The 20,746-nt window shown below is 42.8% G+C and overlaps 1 protein-coding gene across 5 annotated transcripts; it reads left to right on the top strand.

The window, feature by feature from the left end:
* The first annotated feature begins 503 nt into the window (after window positions 1–503).
* Window positions 504–19,720, top strand: HAS2 (hyaluronan synthase 2). 5 transcript variants are annotated; one of them, XM_090137955.1, is made up of 5 exons: window positions 2,468–2,557; window positions 3,287–4,970; window positions 9,831–10,457; window positions 15,212–15,313; window positions 16,877–19,720. In XM_090137955.1, the coding sequence occupies exons 3-5, from the start codon at window positions 9,831–9,833 to the stop codon at window positions 17,804–17,806; spliced, it is 1,659 nt and encodes a 552-aa protein (XP_089994081.1). In that variant the 5' UTR covers window positions 2,468–2,557; window positions 3,287–4,970; the 3' UTR covers window positions 17,807–19,720. The 5 variants fall into 5 exon arrangements, with proteins under 5 accessions (XP_089994080.1, XP_031447037.2, XP_089994081.1 ...); XM_090137957.1 differs by having other exon boundaries at window positions 2,495–2,557; window positions 4,729–4,970; XM_090137956.1 differs by having other exon boundaries at window positions 2,540–2,557; window positions 3,767–4,970.
* The last annotated feature ends 1,026 nt before the right edge of the window (window positions 19,721–20,746 follow it).

Here is a 20,746-nt window from a genome sequence, read left to right as displayed (position 1 = left end):
TTTAACGCGAGTGACACGGGTATTGTTGTCGGGGGAGATTTCTACAGGGTAGTTACTAACAGCAAATCTTTCCGAGAGTGAATGGGTAAAGCAGAATTGGAAACTGCAAAGTTCATCCATTCATAGAGGCAATTCCCTTATTAATAAAAACCAGCAGCTGCAAAGCTGTCCCAGCAGAATAGCGGCGGTGGGAGGGACGAGTCCCACACCCCAGAGCCAGAGATGCAGAGAGGGGGGAATGGGGGCTCCCCCCCCCAAGTGCGGGGCGAGGAGAGGAAATCAGGTGGTGGCGATGGGTGTGTATTGCGTTTCTTTGCAGAAAGTGCAACTTAGCTAATTGAATTCCTGCCTCTGCAAATTGAATTGGTCCTTGGCTGAGATCATTTCAATGGGCAGGGTGGTTGCGTTTTTTTTTCCCTTCTTACAGGAGTTCGTTCCCTCCCCTCCTCTTCCCATCCTCCGCCTATTAAAACAACTCAAGTCTCACTTGTTAAAAGACCCCATAACGTGGAGAAGGCAGAAAAGCAGCAGCAGCAGCAGGAAAGGAACAGACGTCTGGAAAATATTACCCGTTTGCTGCTGCTGCTGCTGAGAACTAAAGCAGCTACGCGGTCGCGAGGCATCACCAAAGAGCCTTTATCTGATGCTGCACATCCCAAACTTTCAGCCGCTGCCGTGCAACTCCTCCAGGCTCCTGCCCAGCCGGCTTTGAAACAAGGTCTTCGACCACGAGAAACTAACTCCTAATTTATTATTTCTAACTTTTTTTTTAATTATTATTATTATTTGAAAAAAAAAATCCCACGACTTTGAGCTAGAAACTGAAGACAAATACATTGTAATAGGGAAAACACGTGGGAGAAAATGAGTAGGACTGAATAGCCTTAAGCGATTTTTTTATTATTTTCGTTTTTTAATTATTTTTTATTCCTGAGCTTCTGAATAAGTCCCTGAAAAAGTGCGATTTGATCTTTTACCTCAAACTTGGAAACTGTTCAGCGGGAGCAACGGTACGTGAGACCACACAGCTGGCTGGAGCCCCTCTATGACCAAAGGACAGCCGGACAAACAAGGTAGGAGATTGACCATCACCCTTATGGCAGCCCCAGAGAAGAAGCCGCTCTCCTCTTAGCCTCACAATTCCAGGGAGGAAGGCAGAAAGAGGTCCCCAGACACGAGTGGGGCTGGGGAAGGATCTTACCGTCTCTATGCTACACCTATTCCAGCAATGAATAGGACTGCAGTGAGGATGAATGAGGTTTTCAGCTTCAACCCCTCCCTCCGTGTAATCCGTTTAGGATACAGTTGAGCAATACGGTTTGGAAGGGAAAAAAAGAAAAAAAAATGTGAAATGAATAGCGGTTAAATCGATCAAGCAACAGGTTCGGAAGGCATTCGCCCTGGGGGGAGGCAGAGCCGCCCCCAGCTCCGCCGCCTTCCCTCGCACGCAGCGTCGGGAGGGGACGTGACAGCGGCGGCGGGAGGGATGGGACCGCAGGAAGGGAAGCGAGGAGGAAGGCTAAGTCCCGCCTCGGAGGGGAGAAACAGCGCGACCAACGTGTCTGGGCGGGGAGGGAGGGACGGCAGAGGCGGGAGCTGCGGCTGCCCGCGAACTTCCAGCGGCGCTGCCGACTGCCGCCCCCGCCCCTCCGCGCAGCCACCGGCGGGACCCGGGCTGACCGCGAGGCTCGGCGACGGCACTGAGGGCCGCTCGGGAACGGTCGCTCCCGAAGGGGCGGTTGGGGGGGGGAGGGGGCCTTCGCGGGGTGCGCCCGGAGAAGGCAGCTGCGGAGCAGCCTCGCGGCCCCCTCCCCGCCCTCCGCGGGGTGCCGCGACCCGCGAGGGTCCCGCAGGCCAGGGGCCGCCCACAGCCCCCTCCCCACGTGGCTGCGCGGGGGATCCCCCCGGCGCCCCGCCCACCCCCTGTGACGCACCGCAGCCGCCCACTTTGGCCGCGGCTCCGGGCCGGGGTTCCCCCGCAGGAGCGGCCCCGCGGCGGCGGGAGGAGCCGCGCAGCCCCTGCCCGGCCCCGGGAGCTCCGAGGGCTCCACGGCCACGTCGGCGGCGGCCTTTCACTGCACCTGTCCGAGCTGCAGCCTGGAGCTGAGGCCGACAACCAGCTCTCGTTGCTAGGAACCTTAATGCGCTTCATTCGATGCCTTAATATCTTGGCAAAGACGCACAGAGGGCTGAAAGGGAGATTAAGGGAGGGCCCACCGTACTACACCATTCCTGGCAGGCTTTATGAATCTGTTCTTTAGGGCTGGTTGAGACCCCACATCTCACAAGGCATTAGCATTCATCCGCTCTTAGTCGCCATAGACCTCACGGTCTCCTCATGGGTCGTCTTTCCATAGGTTCTCACCCACTTCTCCAGCACCGGTGTTGTCACCATGTCAATCCAGGGCTGTATTCCATTCTAGTAAATCTCATCCTACACGCAAGGGCAACAACGCTTGGGCAAAAGTTTTTCCAGCAGAAAGAGCAGCTGTGCCGGGTTCAGTGGAGCTCCCCATGCCGGCTGTGCTACCAGCAAATTCAGCTGGTCATGTTTATGGTATGCAAACAAATGAGATATCAGCTTCATTTAATAACTACTTGAGATTAGTACATAAGGCAGCAAATTACTCTTTCATTCAATGCAACGGGACTGCCTACTTGACTAAGTCAAACACGGTATTACCTGTGTTTGAGAAACAAATTACAAGATAATGAGCTATGCACATCAGACAAATATTTACTCACCGGAGTAAAGCATGGAGTCAGCGCTGTGCCAAAAAAGTCCATGGACTTCAGAACCAGCAACCAGAAATCTGTTCTAAACCAGAATAGCTTTAACTGTAATCCAAAATGTCTGAATATCAGTATGAATTATTTCTCATATTATTTCTTAGAGCGTTTAGTATGAGTTTGTTGCTTTCTTTTGGTTAATTGAACAACCAGCATCTCACCATGTATGCGATGGAGAAATCCACACAGCAGTTACTCACACCTCTTAGAGAATAAACTTAGGCGCTTGAGGGGAGAACATACATTGAGCAGACAGGAGACTTGATTTGCTGATCAAAGACTATGAGTGCAGATACAGTTTACCATCATTACCAGCCTTGTTCTTTACTTTAAACCTAACCTCAGAGTTAATTTTAGTCTTATGTGAGCCCTTTCCAGAAGATCAATGGCATGACAAAATCTGGAAGTGATAAATAACCAAAAGCACCAGATATGGTAACTCTGCTGCAGTAAAGATATACAGATGTAGCGTAACTTCTTGGTTTCCTCTCTGCAGACTGTAAAACAGAAGAGGCACTCTGGGCAGCTATTTGATGCTCCTAATTATTGTGTACCTGGAAGCATTTGTACTTCAAAGATAAATGATTTACTTTGCCACCAAAATAAGGCTCAGTGTTTCTAAATATTGGATGAAGATTACTAGCAGATAATGTTTGTGTTTAAACACAGAGTATATGTGTGTAAGGCCACATAAACACATAAGGGCTGCATGCACACATGACTGTCATTCAAGCAGCTGATCTGTAGAAGCTAATGCTATTATGCTCACAAAGAATGAGGTTTTTTTAAGGTTTATAAAAGTTGAAACTCTTCCTTTGGCTGTGTGTAAAGCAGCCCTAAGTAACAGCATACACATACACCCATGTGTGTCAGCTCTTATGTTGCAAACCTCATGGATATCAGGCGTCCTGCTGATAGAGTAAGAGCTGCATTTGTGCTGTAGAAAAACTGACTGCCCTGCTATCTCCACATTCAGGTGAATATATGGAAGGGAAAAAGTAAGTAGTCTGGTTTTCTTAAAGAAGAACAGTTTTATGGAAATTGGGAATTTTTGGGTCCCATGTGACCCAGGAAGAATAACACCACATGCACAACACACATCAGTAACATCAGCCGTATGAGGAGCTCCATAGACCTCCAAGAGCCTCTAGCATGGTCTTGATTCCCATTTACAGGTGAGGAAGCTGAGGCAAAGAGAGTTGAATTCATTTGCCTAAGGACACCCAGAAGGTGAATGGCAGTATTAGGAACAAAATGCCAGTGGTTCAAGTCCTGATCCACTCTCTCTAGTTTTCTCCCTTCAAGAAATACAATGGTTAAGCAATGATCAATTTTCATACGGGAGATTAATAGGTATAATAAATACATCAAATGTACATACATAATTTTATCATGAACACTCCAGAAATTTTACAAAGAAATTTTAATGTTTTCTTTACGCGTGCACTACAGAACTGTAATATAAATTATCCACTGATTTCTCTCTTCAGCAAAATATTTAAGTGCACACTTCTCTTTAATGAGATGGCTATATGTTATACTGAAGCCAAAGCATGAGGCTTCAGAGGACCATGACCAGTAGGCAATCAAGAATTCAGCTTCTGTACAGGCATGTAACAGTGAGACACTTCTAAATGTTCATACTGCTCAGCAGTTCTTGTTATAACAAAGATTTGAAAGCAAGGCTGACGTGCAGGTCATCCACGAGGCTGGTTTGAATTCTTCGTGCTTTGGATTGAATTGAAAAGTGACACTGAGCACACATGCTGAATTCCTCTTGAATGAAACTAGTTGCAAGGTGCACCACAAGAGCAGACCATTTAGGCACAAGTGGCATTTCAATCCATGGGGTCTGATTAGACTTGGTTCAGGGTATGAATGGGCAGTGTATGGAGGGTGGAAGTTGGGCCCTTAGTGCCACATGTTCCTTCTTTGCAGATCTGTTCCAGTAGTATTGGCCTATCTGATATGTTTGAATGTTATACACAAGAGACAGACAGTCTTTTAAATAGATGATGGATGAGCTGCACCCCACGCGTTGCAAGCAAGCCTGATTTCATTCTGACCTCCAGTCAGTCACTGGTACCAAACCTGTGTTAGCAGGTGCAAGGCACCACCTGACTGCTTCTTTGAGCAACACCAGCTAGTGCAGTATAAATAAGAGGCTACAGATAATACTGGTATGTACAGACAACACTACACATAGACTTTCTGAATATATGTTTTCCTGTATGCTGTGTATTTCTTTCAAATATTTTTTCCTCTTTGTCTCCTGACTTTGCAAAGGGATATACTATGTCCAGGTGTTCTTAGTCTCAGGGATCATAGAATCATAGAATCTTAGAATGGCTTAGGTTGGAGGGACCTTAAAGATCATGTGCTTCCAACTCCCCACCATGGACAAGGCTGCCTTCCACCAGGTCAGGCTACCTGGGGTCCCATCCAACCTTGCCTTGAGTGCCTCCAGGGATGGGGCACCACAGCTTCTCTGGGCAATCTGTGCCAGTGCCTCACCACCCATGCATGAAGTCTGATTAAAAACCATTTGGTCAGACTGTGATATATAATTTTGGTGAGGGAGACAGGTGCTATTTTACCCTGGCAGTCAGCAGTGTTCTTTGCTAAGTATGCAGTATCAATCAGGGCATTAGAACCTACTGAATTTCCATCAGGTGTCTTGATCTTATTAAGGTTAGATTTGTGTATTATAACTGCAGTGAGATGCTGGACTAAATATTTGCCAGAATAAAGAATAAAGCATATTTTGCTACATTCATTTAATTTGGAATCTAAGGCACTGCTCAGATTGTGAAAACACAGTATATTTAGTGTTAGACTTATTCTACCAGTCACTATGTGTATATATTAGTCAACTTCTTGTTAACTTAAATTTTTTATGAAAATAATATTAGAAGACAGTAATGTAGAGTAAGTTCTCTTTCATCACAAGCATGCCAAAAAATACGATCTCTGGGTCTTCCTGTCATTATGCCAATGCTAAATAACTCACTAGATGGAATTTGATGTCAAATACTTGCAGGGATTTATTTCTTGGTTGTACCCTTCATTAGAGCCTTGATGGAGGCACACACATTTATTGCTTCCTCTTGTACAGTCACAACAGGACATGTTTATACTCTGGACTGCTTGTTGATCCAAAATGTGTGTCACTAAATCAGCAACAGCCTAAATAGCATTAGAATCATAGAATTGTCAAGGTTGGAAAAGATCTCCATGATCAGCTATTCCAACCATCAACCCATTCCCACCATGCCCAATAAACCATATCCCCAGGTGCTACATCTACACATTTCTTGAACACATTCAGGAGCAAGGACTCTACTACCATCCTGGGCAGCCTGTTCCAGTGCCCCACCGCTCTTTCAGAGACTAAATTTTTCCTAATATCCAACCTGAACATCCCCTGGCCAACTTGAGGCCATTACCGCTTTCATGTTTCATTTCTGCTAGGTGGGCTGTGAAGAACTCACCCGCTGGAAAATCAAGACAGTAAATTGTTCAATAGTATACTTAGAAACCTCTTTACATTCCCTCATTGTGTGTGTACCAATGTTGACCCTCTTTGCAGAGTCTGTGCTAAAGCATATACTGGTTCAGCACCACAAGGTTTGATGGATTTGCTCATCAAGGATTTAGATGTCCAAACTGCAAAGCAGCATTAGCAGTCCTGTCTCAAACTTCCCATGCAGTGCATGGGAGACTTAGCACCTCCAAAAGGAGCATGACCTGCACTGATAATATGAGGTGTGTACTGTACATCTACTAAGTAGTCAGCTGTTGAACAGGGCTCTAGTGATGGCAACTTTGAAGAAAAGCATTTCAATTTGGCTGAAAGAATATTGCCAGCACTCAGAGTGATTATTTAGGAAATGCCTGAAAAATAATTGTGGTTTTGAAAGTTAAAATCTGTGTTTATCCTTCACCAAGCACTTGACACGTGTATCTTGACTCAGCACGGTGTTATTTTAGGCTTGCAATTTTCACCCGCAGTACCATGCACTGCTTCTCTGATAATACTTGATTCTATCTTAGTGTGACAAGTTCAGGAAAATTTTGACTGATGTATTACTAAGATGTCCTTTTACACTTCACTGTGTTAGGCCAGTCTAGGTTTTCACAACAGTACTATCTGATCTTAAAATCTCTGATGAGGCTATTCCTACACTCAGTGCTATTATTTGACTCAGCAATTCATCTTTGGCCACAGACTTGGACAAACATAATTTCTTCTTAACTTCTTGGCTCAGTTATTTGAGAAGGGTGGAGAGTTTTTGGCTTCTTTGCTGTTGTTTGGGCACATTCAAGCTGATACATATCAATTCTGCTGGGCAAGTTATCAATAGATCACGTGCTAAAGTTTGAGAATATTGAGCAATTTTTCCAGACTTTGCCTGAGATTCAGTCAGTTAAAAGACATGTTTCAATTGCATATACAAAGGGGAAGGTTTCTTTGATGAAAGCCAGGAATTTAGATCAAAACACTGTTTATTTTCCCAAGGTTGACAGTTAAAGGATTAAAAAAAAAAAAATACTATTTTATTAAGACCAGGAATCCATCTCTTGATCTTAAAAGAGTGGGTTTTGGGAAGGAGAGAAACTGTGCTGCAATGACAAGATCAGAGAATTCATTTATTTTTTCTTTTGGTGCAGAAGCACTATATAGGAAAAGAAAAAGCAGTAATAAATTAATATAAAAAGAAGCCTGATACAAACGTATAGTCAGTCAAATGTATATGCTCCAGATCTTAATCTAAATCCTGTGAGCTATACCCATACAAGTGGTCCATTGATTTCAGTCATACAATTCCTAATATAAGCAGAATTCAGACCTACTCACTAATAAGCATGTTCTATTTCTGGCGAGGGAAGAGAAGTTGTGGACCCCAAATGGGAAAGCCTAGTACAACTGCACCATTAATAAAATATTCACCTTGATGTTGGTGACCTTCTGCGTACTCGGGGGGATTAATAAACACACAGGCTATTTGACTTCAAGGTAATCTAGAGGAGATCTATTACTTAATCTGTTTTCTAAAGCCCATCTATTTTGGGCGCTGCATTTAATTCACCTATAGCAATGGCTCATATAAGCTGTCTTTTATTAGGCTTCTTGATGACCCCTCATTGTGGAAGACTTTCAGACAGGCCAGAGCAGGGACTGGTGCTGTCGGGTGATTACAGCACCTGTCAGATCCCAGTCATAAGTATTCAAGGAAGTCCTGGAGATAGGGTCCAATTTCTTTAACAGTGTCTCCAAATATACACTTAAGAGACTTCTTCCTGTCCTGAAATTTAAGACCCTAAACAGCCTGTGAAAAAAAGCATAGTCTTTGCAGTCTCAGACTTTATTCTCATTTTTATTTTCTAAGTAGATCTGTCTTTCTAAGCCTGTAACATGTCAGACAGAAATATAATCGGTGACAGCTATGCTGCTGCACTTCGGTAGTGTTTTTTTGTTGGTTTTTTTTTTCCCTGAATATTTCACAAGAAAGAGTTAAAAACCTACATGATGTAATGAAGTGCAGTTCCAGCTTCAGTTTTGGCCAATAGATGATGAAACACATTATCTGCAGACAAGCAAGATGTTAGCAGCAGGGAAAATATGAATAAGAGTAAGAAAACACAAACATTAAGTCTATTACTTGGAGAGGCTCAAATTCAGCAAAATTTTCAAGCATGTGCTTCAGATTCTTTGACTTACAGTGTGCTTACTGGCATAGCCTTAAACAGACATTATCTATTTTATATCCCTAAGGTCAAATGTACTAGCATTAACTTTCCTGTAATTATGAGAAACTTGTTGTATAAAATGGTTAATGTGACTATCCACAAAAAGCAGCCAAGTGTATTCTGCTGACCTGCCTTTCAGGGGAAATGGTTTTAAGTTGAGGGAGGGAAGATTTAGGTTGGGTGTCAGGGGAAAGTTCTTTACTGTGAGAGTTGTAAAGTGCTAGAACAGGCTGCCCAGAGAGGTTGTGGATGCCCCGTCCCTGGAGGTGTTCAAGGCCAGGTTGTATGGGGCTCTGGGCAGCCTGGTGTAGTATTAAATGTAGAAGTTGGTGACCCTGCTTGCAGTGGGGGACTTGGAGATTCATGATCCTTGAGGTCCCTTCCAACCCAGGCCATTCTTTGATTCTGTCCACATGTTGTCCACATCACTTGTTTTGAGAGTACTGAGCATTTTCCATGCCTGCTAGCTCCTCCACTGCCAGAGCTTAGCCTGAAAGATTTTATAGCCAGGTAGGCTATGCATGCAGAAGTTGTCACAGCTGATACTCTAATGAATTTCAGAGTCCAAAGTAAAGCCCTGACTCTCCTAAATTAATGTGTTTTGCAGACACATTTAATCTCTGTCAAGTGATAGCCTTACACACTCATGCTTGCACATGCATATATATCTACGTATACAAATGTATGAATAACACATTTTGCAGTGTTATTGAGAAGACCTTGTCTGATCATATAAATATAAATTACAAATATAGTCAGACATCTGTCTAAAAAAATATAAATACATTCAGACATCTGTTTTAAGAATGTCTTTCCAATATTTTTTGCAAACATAACTAAGCAAGAGACGCAATTCAGGGTGGGATGCAGTCATGACACAAATTGGGGGGCAAGGAGAGGCTGCACAGATGTTCAGCTGTTCCTCCCGCCCATGACTAGATGAATTGAGCAGTGGCCTGAGAGCCCCTTTTCCGACCCCTTCAGGGTAGTATGACAGAATCTCATTCTCTCCAGGCTGCCAAATTAAAATCCTGACAAAGGCAGCACTTTCTTTGAGGACATTATGAAGTGTAGAGAACCCACCTGGAATATTAAGGCATATTTGACTCTTAACGTGTAAAGAATACTGCAGAGGAGATATAAGTTGAACAGATGATGTAGTAAATCCACGACATGACCAGAAGCATGTGGTGCATCTGCTGGTGCTGAACTCAGTGTTGACACCATGTGTGCCCCTGAACAAAGTGGGAAGTGGCAGCTCTGCTAACAGTTTCCATGCTTTTTTGCAGATGTATTGTGAGAGGTTTATATGTATCCTGAGAATACTTGGAACTACACTTTTTGGAGTGTCCCTCCTGCTGGGAATCACCGCTGCTTACATTGTGGGCTACCAGTTTATCCAAACAGACAATTACTACTTCTCCTTTGGACTCTATGGTGCTATCCTGGCATCACATCTCATCATCCAAAGCCTGTTTGCCTACCTAGAGCACAGGAAAATGAAGCGGTCGCTAGAGACTCCAATCAAGCTGAACAAAACTGTTGCCCTTTGTATTGCTGCGTATCAAGAGGATCCTGACTACTTAAGAAAATGTTTACTTTCTGTGAAAAGATTGACCTACCCTGGAATTAAAGTTGTTATGGTCATTGATGGGAACTCGGAAGACGACGTTTACATGATGGACATTTTTACTGAAATCATGGGTAGGGACAAATCTGCCACTTATATCTGGAGTAACAACTTCCATGACAAAGGTCCAGGTGAGACGGAGGAGTCTCACAGAGAGAGCATGCAGCACGTATCTCAGCTGGTCCTGTCCAACAAAAGTGTTTGCATCATGCAGAAATGGGGTGGAAAAAGAGAAGTAATGTACACAGCATTCAAAGCACTGGGGAGAAGCGTGGATTATGTACAGGTAGGTATTAAAGCACCAGGTCAGTGCCAATTCAAACACACTTTGAAAGAAAGCAGCTTTTGTATACTTTGTGCCGCATGTTAGAGGCCATCCTAGTCCCCGATGAACACAGTGCTCCTTTCAGTCTGTTTGGAAACAGCTTGACCGTTAAAAGTGCATTTTGCTACTTTTTAAAATGGTCAGCCTATCTATGAATATGTTAAATCTACCAGCTACTGGAGAAATCCGGAATATCTCCTCAGGTTGCAGTACTTCTCCCTGTGGTTTTGCCTCAGGCAAAGCCAGTGGCCTCCTGAAGACCCCCTCACTGCTCCTGTAAGTCTAGATCTTGGGTAAAGTTTTATTTTGAGAGAATTTCAGTGGCCACATATGAGAACAGGCAGACAAGTATTTGCTGCCACTAGGGAATATCTCAGTGGTAGATTCTGTGAAAAAGATGGGGGTATTTTGAAGCTTTTGAGGGCTGTGCAGAGTATTCAATAAAAAAGGTCAACGTGCAGTCTTGAAAGAAAGATTTCTTCAGCTAAAGCCTGAAGGAGCTTTTGCTTCATCACTTACAGCTGCATTACCTCACTCACTGCGACTTGGCCTTTAAAGCCCTTATGACACTGTTCACTTAAAAATGAATTAGGCTGAGTCCTCTCTCCCCATTTCCAAAGCAGCAGAGACACATTTCTTTCCAGCTGCCTTGGATCCCTTGAAAGATTTTCTGTGTTTGTGCCTTACACATGGAAGCACTCCTCACTCAGGCAAACAGACTGCAGGAAGTCCAGGAGGCCATGAGTGGAGGGAGGCGCATAGAACTAGGCCAGACCCTGAGGATCACTAGTTGTATATTAGTTGTATATTAGTATATTAGTTGTATATCAAGACCAGTGAGATTTACTCCACTAAATCCTGCTGATTATGAGACAGTCTTCCTAATTAATCACCCTCAGCCTTTCCTGCCCTCTCCTGACATCAGCACATTAATTTGCCTCCAGAATTCCCCTCTGGTGGGACAGTCGATAAGCTGTCAGGATAGTGTCAGGAAACACCCTGGTTCAGGACTTCAAGAGTTACTGGAGGCTTAAAAGCAAGGCAACAATTTAAAACTCATTCTTGAGCATTTCCAAAACTTTAACTGATTTATTATCCAAAAACAATGGACTTAAATTCTCCATTGTCTGCAGTTTGATTTTGTGCTGCGAGGGACTGTGACGGGATCAAAAATGCTGTTTTTCTGTGTTAACATCATTTTATAATCACTTCCCACAGAAGTATCAAATTGCAGAGAATGAAGGCAGAGAGGAAACAGATTCATGACTACTTTCCTCTCTCAGTCCAGCCCTTGCATTTGCTCAGAGAACCTGGAAAAAGTGTTTCTCTTTCAACAGTCATACCATAAACTAAGAAAACGGAAGAGATGTTTCTGGTCTCTCTGTCAATTAGCACTCCTGACCTGGCTCAGAAGTTCTGATGAATGTGTTGGGGACTAACTGATGACTGATGTCGCAGTCACATCCATGTTACAAATGCATTGCCTTGGTGGCTCTGGTTGGCCACAGTCCTGATGCAGTGCAGTGACATATGGCTCTGTTTTGTGAATTAGTGTAGGCTGAGATTTTTTGCACAGCTATTTAGGAATATCTTTAGGACTAAATTACTTTAAATTGGCCCCACATTTTAATAGCTGAGTAATCTGCATCAATGATCAGCCACTTTAAAAAGTAGACCAGTCAGTATGACTGCCCGTGCCTGACACTGTGGTCCTCACAGTCCTTAAATGCACTTTAAGCCTAAAAGCAGGTGATCATAAGCAGACGTGTCAGTGTGGATAACCAAGATGTTGCTCACTAGCAGACTCTCACTAAATACCTGAGATCACTGTGAAGGCTTTAATTCCCTTCTGAAGAAGGTGAAGCCAAAGCTGGCTAGTACAGTCAGGGTGCAGTTCTTGTTGGCTTGATCCAAGTACCTGCATGGACCACCCAGCACAGTCTGAGCTCCGTGGAACATCCTGGTTTTGAATGACCACTGGTTGCAGCAAGCATTTGAACAGCTTGCTCAAAGCTGAAGGCAGAAGCATGCAAGGTCAGGTGTCCCTTTCATGCAACTCTGTGACCCACAGCGGTAATTTCTAGGTCACCCTGCCCTTATGTGGAAATATGGCAAACTGGCTCTTAGACTGTGCTGGGCCAGCCCCGGCTGGCCAGCCCTCAGTGTGTTTCATTCAGGTTCCTAAGTTGCTTTTCTCAAAGTATGTCCTCTTTTCACCTAGAAAAACCTCATCCAGATGGAAAATGACAGCTTGTCCCAGGAACGCAGACATGTCCACAGTGCTGGCATGTCCTGGACACATGCTGGTCATTTGTAAATAAATTCTGTGTTTTCAATATTCCTCATCTCATAATAGCAGTGTTGCTTATGGCAGGTTTCTCTGCTATAGATAAATGCATCTGGTGGGTGGGGATTGCTCAGCCACATGGAGTGACAGGCACAGGACTGAAATCCGAGGAGCTGGGTAGGAGACTGACCCAATCTGACCACTTGTGGCCACAAGAAATGGGACAAGTGTCTGCCTGAGCCCTGAATACCAATAAATAGCAGATTTGCCATGTTGAGCACTCAGTGACAGCTTTGCTTAGGAAGTCCCAGACAGAAATACAGGCATCCTTTCCTCCCTTCATCCTTTCTTCCCTTCATCAAAATTAATGCTACCTATCACCATGTGCTGTCACTGATGACAGCTTTCCACCAAAGCTGGCCAGGTTACAAAGGTGCTCCCCAGGCTGAGTCCTCCAAGGAGAGGAGCTGGATGCTCCAAGTTAATGGAAGCTGGAGATGCTTACAGAAATATGGGAGCTCTCATCAGCTTTTGCCTTTCAGCCTCCAAGTGAGCATGGAGAGGAAACATTCTGGCAGACGCTGAGCTGCATCACAAGCTGTGCAGCCTGATTATCATAGAATTGTAGAATCATAGAACAGCTTAGGTTGAAGGGGATCTTAAAGATGATCTAGTTACAACTCCCCTTCCATGGGCAGGATTGCCAACTGCTAATCAGACTGCACCATCCAGTCTGACCTTGAATGCCTCCAGATATGGGGTATCCCCAACCTCTCTAGGCAACCTGTTCCACCTCTTCACCAACCTGAGTACAAAATTTCTTACTAACATCTAACTTAAATCTCCCCTCTTTTAGTTTAAAGCCATGCCCTCTTGTCCTCTCACTATCAGATCATGTAAAAAGTCATTCAACACCTTGCACTTGGCCTTCTTAAACTTCATTAGGTTCTTGTGTGCTCACTCTTTTAGCCTGTCCAGGTCCCCCTAGAAGGTGTCCCCTACCTCCTATGGTGTCAACTGCAAAACTTAACTTGGTGCCCTCAGCAAACTTGCTTGTAACCTCTCAACTCAAGTCTAGCCCATAACAGAATCCCTAAAAACTCTCCTCCCCTGACAGAGCAGGAATAAATACTTATGCTCCCATGGTGCAAGGGAGCTTAGGCTGAGTTGAAAGGTTGGATGAAAAGATGCCAAAATTAAAAGTCCTGATATGAAGCCTTGCTGGGATTTAACTTAATAGCTTATTCATGCAGCGCCACTGACTTCTACCTCTAATGTCTCCACCTGAAATCACAGGAATATCAATTCTGGATTAAGTGGGAAGAGGAAGAGAATTTGTAGGGCAGAATCTAGCCAGCCAGAAGAGTGTTTCTGGGACAACCTCCCACCCAGGGAGGTCAGGGCATCTAAAAAATGAGTTCACAGACTACTGGGGAACTGCTTTCAGCAGCAGCTCGGACAAGGAGACATCCACTTGTTTTAAAAAGGCCGCAGCTTATGTCATTAGTCTCCCAGCAAATGAAAGCAGCATCAGCTGCCTTTCAGAGAGGCCAGCTTGTCTGAGCCCTCCTACTCTCCAGGGGCAAGCCAATTCTTAATGTACACAGTGTCTAGTTGATTGGGAGTGTTTGTGTAGTTAAAAAGCCTGTGTATCTCATCCATTTCTGCCTTGGTCTCATGGAGTACTGCACTTTGGGACTTGCTCCTTCTGGTCTTACTTAGATATTTTTTATAAGAATGCTGGAGGAAAATGGCAAATGATTTCTGTACATCAAATCTCAAATCCTTGCACTATTAGTAACACACCATACATCCAAATGTACAGATGAGTTTGTTCTATAATCCAAAATACATATTTTACATGAATTTCTAAATCCTTCCATGAGTGAAAGAACTATTAGGTTTCTTTCCAGACTCCTAGCTGACTTTTTCCTTTTTTTTTTTTTTTTTTTTCTTAACAAGCGTCTGGAATTTAACTCCTCACTCCTTCCCTCTTTGGGCAGCAGGAGACTTTTAACCAGGGTACTAAAACCATGCAGCCAACACAGGGGAACCCTATGTCAGAGCTCAGCAGAAATCTGCAACACACCCACGAACATTGTCTTGCTCTGCAGTGCCCCATCTCTGAGAGCATCTCTTATTCAAAGTTGTCAGCCCAGCGTGCCAGTAAAACAAATCGAGCTGATACAGAAGAGAGGATTGTTTGCGTGCATAGCCCTTACAAGCACTCAGTTTCGTTCAGCAGCACTTCTTGCTGCCTGATACAAATGGCCTTTAAGAAGTATCAATGCAGACTCCAAAGAGAGATTTAATTGCATTCAGGAGAATATGCCTATAGAGACACTCACCATTCAAGTGATTTTTATTCTCTGTTCAAGTGTACTCCTTAACCAAACCATTTTTGTTCTTGATTCTGTCTTTCTCGTAGGTCTGTGATTCAGACACAATGCTCGATCCAGCTTCATCAGTGGAGATGGTAAAGGTCTTAGAAGAAGATCCAATGGTTGGAGGAGTTGGAGGCGATGTGCAGGTGAGTACACTGGGGAGTTTCAGCAAATATTTGTACTGCAATACTTTTCCATGTCTGGAATAGCATTGAATACACAGTGGTATCATCACAAAGGTTCCTGTAAGACCTTGCCCTTTTTATCTATTGAACAGAATGCTAATTCACAGGTAAGAGCACTGTGATTTTAACACTCATAGAAAGCAGATAAGTATTATTCTTCTCAAATACATAAAAAATGAGGCATTAGGACTGTCAGGCCTGTTGCTGAATCTTTGAGTATCTGGACATGATTTTTTGTTCGAGGTGCCACAGAAAAGCTTTAGGGCACCAGAGAACAGAGAACAGCCCTCCCAAAGCCAAGTCCAGCACCTCAGGCCTTACTTGCTAATACTACTATTCGCAGCCAAAGATTGTTACAAATAAAGCCTTTTAGAAATGCAGTGCACTATGCACTCTACGTATTTTTGAGTTTCCTATGCATCTCTGTCAAATGGGACAATGTGAAGCCCTGAAGTCAACCCAGCTCCACTTCTGTGAGGATTTTCAGCTGTTCATTCCTTCCAACACAAATGTTTCTGCTACAGTTTATAAAAAAAATATGCATATGAACATTCCAATTGGCCTTGGGATTGGTTCCTTAGTCCAGTCAGGCTTTTATGTGAAACAAAGGAGAAAAGGCCATCTATATGGGCAAGCACTTACTGAAGAATGTCCCAGTAGTCAGAAGTATTTCAGGTATGTGGCTCTTAATTCCAGAAATTAAGATTTCTACAGAAGCCTGAATATCTTTGTCCCCTGGTCTAATCACAAACCAAGCTGAAAATGTGGATGTGAAGACTTGGGCACCTGCACTTGCCTTTACCTCCACTCAGTGTTCAGACTCAGATTATAGATATACAGCATTTTAAGTGGATGCTTGAGCTTCAGGTGAGCTTTGGGGCAAAATGAAAAGGAGGACTGAGCTGTTTATATGAGCTGAAGCATGACTGTTGGAGTATCATAGTATGTCTTGAGGCATAATAACAATGCCAGTACTCCAGTGTCAACTCAAACAAGGCTGTTCCCCAGAGGCCCTAATGTCACATATGGGATCATAGTCCAGGATCAAGCATCTAGGGCTAGCCTTAGAAGACCAAAAATGTAAGCCAAAGACCATGTGTTCAGCCTCTCATATCCTGGCATAGCTCTAGGAGGGCTGAAAGAAGTCCTGTGAGAAGCAAAGCTGTGGCAAGAAGCCACATTTTGGACTTCTCCATCTCCTGGGAGAGGCTGAGCCCAGCAGGTACTTAACTGGGGGTGAAGAGAAAGGAAAAATGAGCCAGGAAGGAAGTTTCTTGGTGGAGAAGAGGAAAGGTTGTGAGAAAAGTGATCATTTTTGTGGAACAGCCTCTTGAAAGCTTTACCTTGCCTTTCCTGTCAGTGTCCTGGACTGTGTAAGGATGGTAACATGTTTGGCCTAAGAGTGAGGTTCCCCTTATATTTTGGCTATCAGTACTTCAGTTTCAGCAAATTCCTTTTTGATCTAATGTGTATAATATCCTTCTCAAGAGCTCATCTAAAATGCCAACTTCTTGTATTTTGCAGATTTTGAACAAGTATGATTCCTGGATCTCCTTTCTGAGCAGTGTGAGATACTGGATGGCATTTAACATAGAAAGAGCCTGCCAGTCCTATTTTGGCTGCGTGCAGTGCATCAGCGGACCTCTGGGAATGTACAGAAACTCTTTACTCCATGAATTTGTGGAAGATTGGTACAATCAAGAATTTATGGGCTCCCAGTGCAGCTTTGGAGATGACAGGCATCTAACTAACCGAGTACTAAGTCTGGGCTATGCAACAAAATACACAGCTAGATCCAAGTGCCTTACCGAAACACCAATAGAGTATCTCAGGTGGCTGAATCAGCAGACCCGCTGGAGTAAATCATATTTTAGAGAGTGGCTTTATAATGCAATGTGGTTCCACAAGCACCATTTGTGGATGACCTATGAAGCTGTAATCACTGGATTCTTTCCTTTCTTCCTTATCGCTACAGTCATTCAGCTCTTCTACAGGGGAAAAATCTGGAACATCCTCCTTTTCTTGTTGACAGTTCAGTTAGTGGGCCTGATAAAGTCTTCCTTTGCCAGCTTCCTTAGGGGCAACATTGTCATGGTTTTCATGTCACTCTACTCAGTGTTGTATATGTCAAGTTTACTGCCAGCAAAGATGTTTGCAATTGCCACGATAAACAAAGCAGGGTGGGGCACATCAGGAAGAAAAACCATTGTAGTTAATTTTATAGGACTCATTCCAGTCTCCATTTGGTTTACAATCCTCCTAGGTGGCGTAATTTTCACTATCTACAAGGAATCAAAAAAGCCATTCTCTGAGTCAAAAACAACAGTTCTCGTCATTGGTACAATCCTCTATGCATGTTACTGGGTTCTTCTATTGACTTTGTACTTGGTTCTTATCACCAAATGTGGCAGGCGGAAGAAAGAGCAACACTATGACATGGTGCTAGACGTATGATGTTTCTGTGGGAAGTTACCCAGAGAGTTCTAGAGCAACCCAAGAACCTTGTAGTATCTGTGGCATGGGACGAATGTTGCCAAGGGAAATGGATCACTGCTGCTGGGAATAGGACATTTATATTCCTCTGGGTTCATTTTCATCCTGCCAAAGTAAGAAAATCAAAAACAATAGAAAATGATTTTTTTTTTTCCAAGGGGGAAGAATCAAACCACACCGTTTCAACCTGTTCGCATGAAAATGGGAGAACTTCTTTGTTTATGCACTTTTTGATTGTGCATACGCCTGACAGTGTTACGTTCTATATACCTCACTGGTCATGCTTATGTGTGGACAGGAAGAAAAGGAGTTCGGAGAATCAAGAAAAGGAATCTTACAGCCCCTTGCAACCTAATTTATGAACTGCTCTTTTTTATAGTTCTTTTTATAGGAAGGGTCTTTTGTGTTAGGCTGCCAAATGTAATGCCAAAGGTAAATTTTAAGAGGCCATTGGCTGAGCTGTATTTTTATATTATTGTATTATTTGTGTGTGTGTATTTTTAAGCCAACTTTTTTTTTTTTTTAAATCACATATTTTATATTTTACTATCTGCCAAAAAAAGTTGCCTCCCCAACATTTTGTTCTTTAGCCTCCTTAAATATATTTGGGAAACAAAAATATCAATTTCTCCCCCAGAATTATGCTGATTTAATATTGTTCACAAAAGAAAGCATAAAAAAATCCCTCTGCATTTTTGCAACTGATGGTTATTTCTGTGAAAAAGTATTTAAATGTACTCTTTGAAGACATTTATTAGGAAAGGCCCAACATTGTCAGTTTTTGAATACAAGCATATTTGTCCATAAAAAAAAAAGGCCAAAGGGGTAGATATGTGCAATCTGGGGCTTTGTTTTATTTTGGATAACATTCTAATAGGGAAATCTACTTTGCTGAGAGCATAATATCTCTGGCATGCACAATAGCCATTTGATAAGCCAGGCCTTGATAGCATTGGAAAAGGCGTTGCTATAGGAGAGCTCCCACTGATGTTACATATGATCTGAAGAACCACATGCTTCTCATCTGAAGAAATATCAGACACCCCAAACTACTGTTGACTTCACTGATGGCTGTAATCTTCTAGTTCTGATTTTTTAGTTAAAAAAATACATGAAAGGAAAACATATCAACACTTTCAAAATGTGGGTGCCTTACTACAAAACGCCTGCAGTGCCCTTCATAGAGTTTACAAATGATATAAACATCACCTTCTCTGACATCCAATGTAATAGAGGCGCCTGTACTAAGCCCAATATTTTGTGCCTGACTAAAGCATATCTACCAGAAAAGAAGCCAACTTGTATCCGAAAACATCAGGTCTTAGCAAATTCATCACTTCCTTGGTGCTTAATAGTCCATCTTGGACATTTATTTTGGACCATGGTTTTCTGAAATAACACTCAGGACTAAATTCTGCAGTCCTTCACCAGCCAAAGGAATGTGGCATTGAGCCCTAATACACTTTATAAAGAGCAGCAGAATGCCAGCTGCATACAGATATATGCCCTTTTTAGATTCTGGTATTTAAAGCACTGTGGTAAAGCAGAAATCAGCATATGATGCTTAAAGAACTTAGAAGCATTTTCAGCTTCTTTTTTATGCAGACATGAGTAGATTCTGCTGTAGAATGAACTGCACACACACTACCTTATTTGTTTGATTATCTTGAGGTACATGATTGCTTGAAAGTCATACTAATTTTATGTTAATGATTGGAGAGTTGATTCGTGTTGATTAAAAATAGAACAGTATTAAAAAATGCAAAAGAAACAGAAAAAAAAATTGACTATGCCTTTTAACTATTTATGATGTAAGTTAAAGCTTGGGTTAACATTCAAATGTCAAATAAATCCTCTCATTCTATAAAAAATGAATTAATTGCCTGTATTTATTCTAGCAATTTATTCTAGCAAATGTACTTCCAATATAGGTTGTATAGTATAATTGTTACTTTCATAAATAAAATATTTTTGATAAGATTATGACTAATACATGGTGTTTCTGATCAGCACTTTGGCTCTGAAGCCATAAATCTGGATGGCTTGGAAGATGCCATGGTGTCACCAGTCTGATTTTCCAGCAGGAATTTACCATTGAGAAGCATAGTAAGCATGCACCTGGGGAGTGCATAACTGCAGGATGCAGGGACTGGGAACCAACCCACTCTAGTCCATTGGATGCCACTAGCCTCCAAAATTAGGGAAGGATCAGAGAATATGCGCCCAGTTCTCTTCTTCTTTTAAAGTCCCCTGCTGTGCTTGTTAGACTATGTTAGGATACTCTGACCAGTTTGGGGATCTTCAGTACAATAAGTCATTGATGAACCAGAGAAAGTTCAGTGTAGGACCAGTATGATATTCGGTGCTGGAGCACTGTCCCTGTGAGGAGGGGCTGAGGGAGCTGGGCAGGTTCAGTTGGAAAGCGGATGGCTTTGGACACCTAACATCATCTCCAATACCAACAGAGAGACTGTCAGAAAGGTGGAGCCTGGAACTACACAGTGATGCCTGGTAGAAAAACGAAGGTCTCCGGGTTTGAGTTGAAACAGGAAAGCTTCAGATGTAATATAAACATTAATTTTTTGCCCATGATACCAATCAGGTACTGGATAAGCTGCCCAAAGACCTAATGCAGATTCTGTCCGGGGAGGGTTTCAGGACTAGAATGGAAAAAGTCCTGAGAAAGCTACTCTGACCTCAGAGCTGTCTCTCTGAAAGGACATGAAAATGTCTTTAGTCAAATTACATTCTTTTAATAATATTTCTTCTCAAAATTTTCTCAAAATATTTCATCTCAAAATTATTTTGTTGTATTTTCAGTATGTGGAGTAAAATAAAATGTGTTTTTCATTAATACCAAATACAATTGTGAGCTGTGTGTCAAAAGAAAAAATCATGCTT

Source organism: Phasianus colchicus, chromosome 3, assembly GCF_987193195.1.
Source record: "Phasianus colchicus chromosome 3, bPhaCol1.hap1.1, whole genome shotgun sequence".
Taxonomy (NCBI): Eukaryota; Metazoa; Chordata; class Aves; order Galliformes; family Phasianidae; genus Phasianus; species Phasianus colchicus.
Note: the sequence above shows the minus strand (reverse complement) of the source record. Positions and strands in the feature narration are given on the sequence as shown.

Excerpts from the sequence above, each read along its gene's own strand:
- HAS2 (XM_031591177.2), top strand. The coding sequence starts at position 2,339 with ATGGGTCGTCTTTCCATAGGTTCTCACCCACTTCTCCAGCACCGGTGT. Across the intron at positions 2,558-9,830 it reads TTCAGCTGGTCATGTTTATG|ATGTATTGTGAGAGGTTTAT; the intron begins GTATGCAAACAA and ends GCTTTTTTGCAG. Across the intron at positions 15,314-16,876 it reads GAGTTGGAGGCGATGTGCAG|ATTTTGAACAAGTATGATTC; the intron begins GTGAGTACACTG and ends TGTATTTTGCAG.